General features: G+C 36.8%; 1 protein-coding gene across 1 annotated transcript; it reads right to left on the bottom strand.

Annotated features, from left to right (window-relative positions):
- Positions 1-1,610: 1,610 nt before the first annotated feature.
- Positions 1,611-7,835, bottom strand: LOC127654332 (uncharacterized). The gene is made up of 3 exons (XM_052141460.1): positions 7,308-7,835; positions 5,431-5,749; positions 1,611-3,012 (listed from the first exon to the last, which is right to left on the bottom strand). The coding sequence occupies exons 1-3, from the start codon at positions 7,759-7,761 to the stop codon at positions 2,703-2,705; spliced, it is 1,083 nt and encodes a 360-aa protein (XP_051997420.1). The 5' UTR covers positions 7,762-7,835; the 3' UTR covers positions 1,611-2,702.
- Positions 7,836-8,107: the final 272 nt, after the last annotated feature.

The raw sequence follows: 8,107 nt of genomic DNA, 5'->3' as shown, positions 1-8,107 counted from the left end.
CTATTCTTAATAGTTTGAATTAAGTTACCGTTACTCTCTAAATCCTAAAGTTGCCCTGTAAGCAGTACTTGAAATGTCACATTTTGGAATAACTCAAATATTTACGTTCTTTAAACTTTGACTTCAAGTACTAAAAACTCAAAATTAACAAGTGGTTGTGTGTTGTTTTGACCAAATATACATAAAGAGCAAGGGCTACCCATAAGCCCTTGCTCTTTATGTATATTTGGTCAAAACAAGGGAACTTGTGTAGAAATATAATGATTTTTAATTTTATTTTAAAATGTATCTAGTTATATTTCTTGTCACTATTGTTGTTGTAGCTGGTTGATAATTTAGATTTTTGTGAAGTCACCATAAGGGTGATTAATGTTGCCTGTGGTGAACTTGGAGTCTGTTAAGTTCATGGCATTATTGATTCTTCTTTACTATGGAGTTATTTGCTAGGAAGGGTAGAGTCACAGGAGGTAACCTCCTCATGATTGCTATTAAGTTGTTCTCACTCTCAACGGGGCACGCAGTAAGTTGGAAACTACATGATAAGGCATGTGGATTGACAGACTCAGAAGCGGAGGTAACTAAGACTTGTCCTCTGCCACCCAGATTGAGGTGAGTAACCGCGCCACCATGAGGACCTAGTAAGTAGTGGGAATTGGGCATTCCAAAATTGGCGAGAAGGGGATAAAAAAAAAGAAAACGATTTCTGTGCACTAAGAAGTACTGAGTAGAATCCAATGTATACGGAAGCCCTGAACGGCATGGTGGAGAAAAAACAATCTGTCTCAGTTCCTTCCTGAGTCTAATGGTGCGTTCAGACCAGAGGCGTCAAATTTTCTTGGGCGGCGTGGGCGTCAGAGGAGAGTTCAAGTGCAGGCAACATTATGGTAATGAGCTTTGACGCGGTTCGGCGGCAACCTATTGGAATATAGAAGTGCTCCGCTCTAAAGATGTCTAGGGAACACAACCGTGTAAACTCTGGTTCCCACCAAACATTCGTTCCGAAGACAAAAAAAAAAAAAAAAGAGAAACTGATTATTGCTGTGGCGGGTTTTCCAGTAATATATGATCTGTCCCTGTTTGCTTACAGGGATATAAATAAAAAAAATAAAAAACGATGTGTGGACAAAGATGTCTGAAATTGTTGGTGTGCCAGGTAAGTTGATGAAGTGGATATTATGGTTTTATTATATTCATTATATTTTATGTTATATTTTATATTCAAAGATTTCATGAGGACATACACTACTTGTGATACGTCGGCAAAAAGATACCGGTCGACGTGTCTGGATGTTTTGTGTCCCCTTTAAATATAGTTCACAAAACCAAGCATTCTGAGCTACTACATCAGAGCGTCCACGAATCTTCCATAGCGTCATTGGCAGGGCATCCAGAGCAAATTTTGATGATCTCGCCACCTCTGGTCTGAACCACGGTAAGTCTTACATTATTTTCTCTCTTCAAAAAAAGGAATCCGGTACCAACCTTGGCCACCAGGTGCCACTATCAGTAAACATGTTTTTTTTTTTGTCAAATTTTGCAGAGAGAGAAAACAAAAGACACAATTTTTTTTTTCACCTTGCATTTCAGGGCTTCCATAAATGTCCCATAAGTCTAACCTAGAGTCCAGTCATAATTTCCTTTACACTGTATAAGACATGTGATAACTCAATTTAAATAATTTAATCAAAACAACAATACTTTAATCACAGATGAGTTAAGTATACTTGTAACTAGTCAACATTACTTTAAAAAATGACATATAGTTTACTTGAGTCAAATAAGTACATTAACTTGCAAACCGCAAAAAAGCATGCAAACCGATTGCCTTGAAAAATCTCAGTTAGGTCAACTAATTTGATTTAACAGTGTGCATCCTTTTTTCGCATAAAACATACATGTCCAAACATATTTAGAAACTACAACAGCAAAGGAAAGTAAAAGCCAATCTGGCATCATACATCGTTTTAAAACAAGAACACTGACCACAAGACAGAGAGGTCAGTTTCATGTGCCGGACCGGTAAATGCAATTTCTTCCTCTGAAAAGTAATAGCAGGGGGAGACACAAAGAGAAGAGAAGCAGGGGGAAAAAAACAGGAGGCACTAAAAAGGACACTGGTAGAAAAACTGATATTATAGCTTGAGCTATTAGAGCTATTCCAATTTACTGTAAATGATTCGTTGAAAATTACCATCTCCTTTGATTTAGCTTTTTTTAATAATTTATTTGGATGAAAGGCTAATGTCCAAGTGTTTTTGAAAGGCAATGAAACATCTAGAGAATGTAGTGACTTATAGCATTCCCAACTCATTTACTTTCATGTGACATTGTCAAGAGTAAACCGAATATTCAAAGAGAAAGAAAGAATGTTTTGGACGAGATTTAACTATTGATTGGATTATGAGAAGTGGCCATTGCATAAATGGACTCAATCCAAAACTGAATGTTGTTTCAGTATTTTGTTTCTACAAAGATGGCACTGATAAATATTATTAGAAGTGTTTGTTAAAAAAAAAAATCCAGCAGGGTCAGGTTCATGGTGACGAAAACAGCAAACAATAATGCCACCCCAAAAACCAACAATTGCCAGAAGAAGAAAAACAAACACATGCCCTACCTTTACATCTTATTTGGTAATAATGTCACACATAGAACTTGTGACATCTGTGAAAATATTAAGTTACCCTGATACAATTTACTGGTCAAAATACTTTATCGTTCCGTGTCGGCTCCATGGCCATTTTTGCTTTCAGATGCTGTATCTTCAGTGAATAGTACTCTTCCTGTAGCTGCAATACTTGTTCTTGTCTGTGCAGCACCGACAGCTCCAAATCGGTCTTTTGTGCTGATTGTTTAGTTGGGGGTGAAAGAGTCACTGTGAGATTTGATTGGCTGTCATTCGCACAGTTCACAGGCTGAGTGTCTGAGACGAGTGGAATCGTGGTTGGAATAACATATTTCTCCTCCTCTTCTTCCTCCTGAGAGATTGCACTTTCCAGTTCAGTTTCAGCTCTGCGAGAGGACAAAATTGTTAAATTAGGATAATGGATACAAACAAGCATCTCTATACGGAGTAATAAATAACCTTTAGATAACCTATAGTGCATCAGTCGGGTTCCAGATGTAAAAATACCATTCATGTTCTCTCTGTGAATTGATTTTTAACGACAACTTATAAACCTTTCAAGACAGACCTACCTTGATCTCCGAGGTTGCAAAATCGATTAAATACGTTTCTGATGAATCGGTCAGAACACATTATTTCAACTTTATTTTATATTGTTTAATCATGTTAAATAGCAGATTTCCTGGTGAACAACTACACTACCCGCAAATCATGAGTGGAAAGATCCACCAATCAGAAAGTTGCGGCCAAAAATGCTTTGCAGAGACAACCCATTCCCGTTACGCAATCGAGATAGCCTCCCTAAACTACTTGTATATTAGGAATGTCCTAAAATATTGATACATCGATTATTGATCAGCATGTTATTTTCTTGATACATTTTAGAGGCATCAATATATTAACTTTAGCCAACATTAGTATCCTAATTTGTGTGCTTTCCAATTCGCTGTCAGTTGGCCTTCTGTTTATGTAGTTTGGTGTCATAGCTTTGGGAGACCACAAGAGGGTGATATAAAATGTACTGTACTTATTACTGAAGCCAGTCAGACACTGAACAAGAAGCGCAGGTATCGCAGAAGACACGTCGATGCAGTGCAGGTGGCAGTCCAAAGTTGTGAATCTGGTCACATACCTACCTGGTCAATAAGTTTGCAGGTTAGTGTATGAAACTGATAATGGTAGCACTTTATTTTACAGTACTGTTCTACGTTTACGTACTATATAAATCACAACAACTACAGTAATTACTATGTACTAACCCTAAACCTAACCCCAACCGTAACCCATATTAAGTACATGTAGTTACCTAATGTTACACAGTACTTTCTTGGGTAAGAACAATGTAAGTATACTGAAAGTGCACATACTGTGAAATAAAGTGCAACCCTGATAATGATTTGGGTCCAATTTAATGAAAAACTATGCTCTGAAGCGCTAAAGAATTTTGAGCAGTGTACGCACCCTCATAGAAAATAATTGAGAATGCGCCATGTCATCCGCCAGACCCGTCCAGTGTGCAACCCCCTTTAAGTTACCCTGCCCCTCAAACTTTACCAAAGTTGAGTTGAAAATATGCATGATGAGACAGAAACTATTGTACTACGAGTAGCCCTATTTATATCTGGAGAAATGCCGATATACAGTATACTGTATCAGTAATCTTTGGGAAAATGTTCTGATTAATGATTCATAAAAAAGGCTTCGATCCCAAGCCAAGTTTATAGATACATGAAATTGAATATTTTGCAACAAAATTAAAATATATAGTTTCTATTCATCTAAACTTTTTAACAACTTGAAATCAATGTGTGAAATAAAATTGATTTTAAGATTGACTGGCATCATCATTCAGGTCCATCCATCATCGGACATTTTGACTCTTTAACCTGGGACGTCCTCAAGATATAATTTGCAATGCTTCATGGGATTGTAGTTTATTCCCCCATAAAAGATGGAAAGTACACAGTTTTGGCTTTTCGTCTGATTTTCAAATACTTTTTGTTTCAAAACCAAAGTTTGTAATGTCATGATTCTCTTCAGAGCTGGTTAGTTTGGTTCATGGCTTAGAACTCTTTTATGAAATCCATATGAACGGGGGAAAAAATACATCTGGAACCAAGACGGCTAAAAAAGTGGGTAGGTACTGTGGCACTCTATTAACTTTTCCATTAAGGGGCAATATCCCCTGGGTTTGATTTTAGAGGCATTTTTTATCTTTATGAGCGCATTTGTTTTCTAATAATATAAAAAGTATGTCTAATATTCCATTTAATTAATTTATTGCCATAAATTCTCAGAGTAATTACAGTATATCTTGTGTTTTAAGCAATAATACTGTATGTATGTATTCCAAGAACTATAATAGAAAAAAAATATATCAGATGTTACAAATAAAATAGAAGGTAAAAGAGCTCATTATGGGGGCATTTTTGGCCCAAACCCCTGTTAATTTCTATTCCTGGCACGCTGTAATTAATTGCAAACCTGTACGATTTTCTTTCTTCCATAGAACACAAAAAAAGAATGTTCAAGCTATGAAAACATGCAATATTCCAAAACTTGGAATAGAGTGCATGAGTTGTGTGGACAACTTTTATGGTGTATTTCTGCACTTTTTGGGTCTTGACTGTCCCTGGTCTCTGTATGTATGGAAACAGAAAGTCTTTTGTGTTCCAAAGAAGAAAGTAAGTCATACAGTTCTGGAATGAGGGTGAGCAAATGAGAGAATTTTCATTTTTAGTTGTACAGTACGATCATGTTCATGTATCTTGTTACACAGAAATCTATGCAGAATGTGGTCATACCCTGGTGAATGGTATGGTGCCATGTAGCTTGTGCTAGGAAAAGAAGAGGATCCTTGGTTGCCATGTTTGTAATAAGGTGGATGCGAAGACGGCAAGGATGGGTGGTGTATAAATTCCCTTAATAGGTTTCCTTGGAACTCCATCATTTCCTTCCACAGTGACATCAGTCTTTCTTTTTCCTCCTTCTGTTCTTCTCTGGCCTCCCTACGCAGCAATTCTTGATACTCTCTTTGTTCCTGGATGTGGAGAGGTTTGTGTTCTCTTATGAAACCACTAATGAGACCTTTCTTTGCCTTCTTTCTTGGAGGTTGAGCGGTTACTAAAATCAGAACACATAAGTCAGTTACACACATCATTCCTTAGTTACGTTTGAGACTACAAGTAATTTATCACAGGTTATAATGGGCTGTTACACGTAGTGATGTCCAATTCACCAACAGATTGTTGGCAAAGAAGCAAAGCATTTGTAAATCACATGACTAAAAAAAGAGAACAGTAAAAAACAAATGTTGCAAAGAAAAACTGTGAAATGACATGCTGAAATTAGTGGCTGACAATATGACAATGATACTGAAAAAAATTTGAGTGGGAAATTTACTCAAGCAAGCAATGTAGCAATGAATTAAGCCTTGCTTTAAACAATGTGGTACTTAAGTGCTTTTATTAATGTACTTGGACAAAAGGAGGTCTTCCACATGAAAGCTTAATGCATACTATGGAATCTATTAGGCAACATAATTTACATAACTGACTGCTGTAAACAGTTTCAAAGCTGCACACAAACCTCAACACTTAGTGCACAAAACAAATGACGGTAACAATAAACAGATTAAAAAATAAAAATAATGAACGGGTAATTAGAGTAGAAAATGAACTTCAGAATTCAAAAAATTAGAAGTTACCAAATGTGACAACAAAATCAACAGTAAAAACGGTGTCAATCAAATTGCAAACAGTGAAAGCATGCAAGTTCATTAATTATTCAAGCCTGATGCATGCTGGGAAGGCCAGCTTAGTCAAGTATACCTTATTCAATGTAGAAAGTACTTCATCTTTTCTGCTTTATTTACTTTATCACAAAATATTATTTTCAGTACAACTAAGTCACGTATGTGCTGAAATTTATTTTACTCAAAACTGACTGAAGTTCAGTCAGAAAATGTTTACATCCATTGACTTCTGTTGGTAGATTTTGAACCAGAAAGTTAAGATATTTGTACAAACAATTGCTTAGAAGCTAAATGTTTTTATGACTGAGATGATGATAGGAATTGTACACGTAACATAATGAGTTTGTGACAATAAAGCTGCATGCCACTGTTTAAAAAGGCTTATCGTTGCATACAAATAAAATATAAAATTTGGCTTCCTATTTTTGCAGACAGTAGGGGCTACACACTGTGCAGTGTGCACTGCATAGCATTCCATTTCGAAAAAGCCAATGGTATAAAACCATACTTTATACATAATTTTTTCAGTATGCAGAACAGTATGTATCTCTCAGTATGCAAAAATTCGGTATGCATTACCTGAATGGCCAACTGCATTTGCCAAAATGTGCAGTATACAACACAGCATGGAGTACTGTATCACAACCTACAATGCACATGTCCTACGACTTTTAAAAAAAATTTAGTCCTCGTTATTTCACAAAAAAAAAAAAATTATGAATTACTTAATTTATTTTTTTTGGACAAACTTTCCTACATAATATTTAGGTGGGGAAATAATTTGAGATAAGTCACACCACACACGTGAAAACAGAGTGAGGTCACGTGACAACAATATAGTACACTTCAGCGTGCATATTAATCGTTTCGTGCGGTTTTACATACTTTAAAAAAATAGTACGCAGAATGTAGTATGCTGTAACCCACCTTCAGTCATCCCATTCGTCTCCTCGTTTTGACGGATCGATACTTCGATGTCAGTAGATCTACTTTCATACCTGGCATCCTCAATTGAAGTACTTTGAGGTTCTTCGAGTTTCACGCTCGTATGTAGTCCCGAAGTGTTTGTTGTGCGCTTGGTCCCCCAGATGGCTTTGCAAAGCTCGTAATAATTCCAGTAAACTTTTCCGTATCCACTGTTTTTGTGATGGTCGTAGATTTTCAGAAATTTCTGCTTAAGCGTTTTCAATTTGGTTGTTACCTGGCGTTTGGTTCTGTGTATTCCTTGTGCCCGAAGGAGCCTCGATATTTCGCCATAAATAAGAGAATCGCGAACCGTCCCGCTGATCCGCCGGCTAAATTCCTCATCCGCTCGGATGTACAGGAGCGCTTTCGTTTCAGTTTCAGTCCAGTTTCTTTCTACCGCTATTTCTTCATACATTTCGTTCTAAATAGTGAGTTTATATTGCCCAAAAACTGATTTCGATTCCTGTGACACATAGGCCTATAAATAAACGACGTGGATTATTCGCGTCAGCTCCTTCAGAACTTTGCGATTGGCTCAAACCAATCGGAGGGGGGGGGTCTGCTGCACCCTTCATTATTTTGACAATGTATTTTATTTATATATTTATCGATTTTATTTACAGTATCGTGTGCATTTTTTTTTTTTTTTTGTTTCAGAGCTCATTGGCTGCAGCAATAACATTCCTTATGAGAGGAAAAAACAAATCTTCCTCATGGGGGCGCACTCCGGCCTGACAAGTCAAATCATCAATTAAAATGCC

The sequence above is a fragment of the Xyrauchen texanus genome, chromosome 13 (genome assembly GCF_025860055.1).
Source record: "Xyrauchen texanus isolate HMW12.3.18 chromosome 13, RBS_HiC_50CHRs, whole genome shotgun sequence".
Classification (NCBI taxonomy): Eukaryota; Metazoa; Chordata; class Actinopteri; order Cypriniformes; family Catostomidae; genus Xyrauchen; species Xyrauchen texanus.
Note: the sequence above shows the minus strand (reverse complement) of the source record. Positions and strands in the feature narration are given on the sequence as shown.

Excerpts from the sequence above, each read along its gene's own strand:
- LOC127654332 (XM_052141460.1), bottom strand. The coding sequence starts at position 7,761 with ATGTATGAAGAAATAGCGGTAGAAAGAAACTGGACTGAAACTGAAACG. Across the intron at positions 5,750-7,307 it reads GACGAATGGGATGACTGAAG|TAACCGCTCAACCTCCAAGA; the intron begins GTGGGTTACAGC and ends TTCTGATTTTAG. Across the intron at positions 3,013-5,430 it reads GCACCATACCATTCACCAGG|AGCTGAAACTGAACTGGAAA; the intron begins GTATGACCACAT and ends GTCCTCTCGCAG.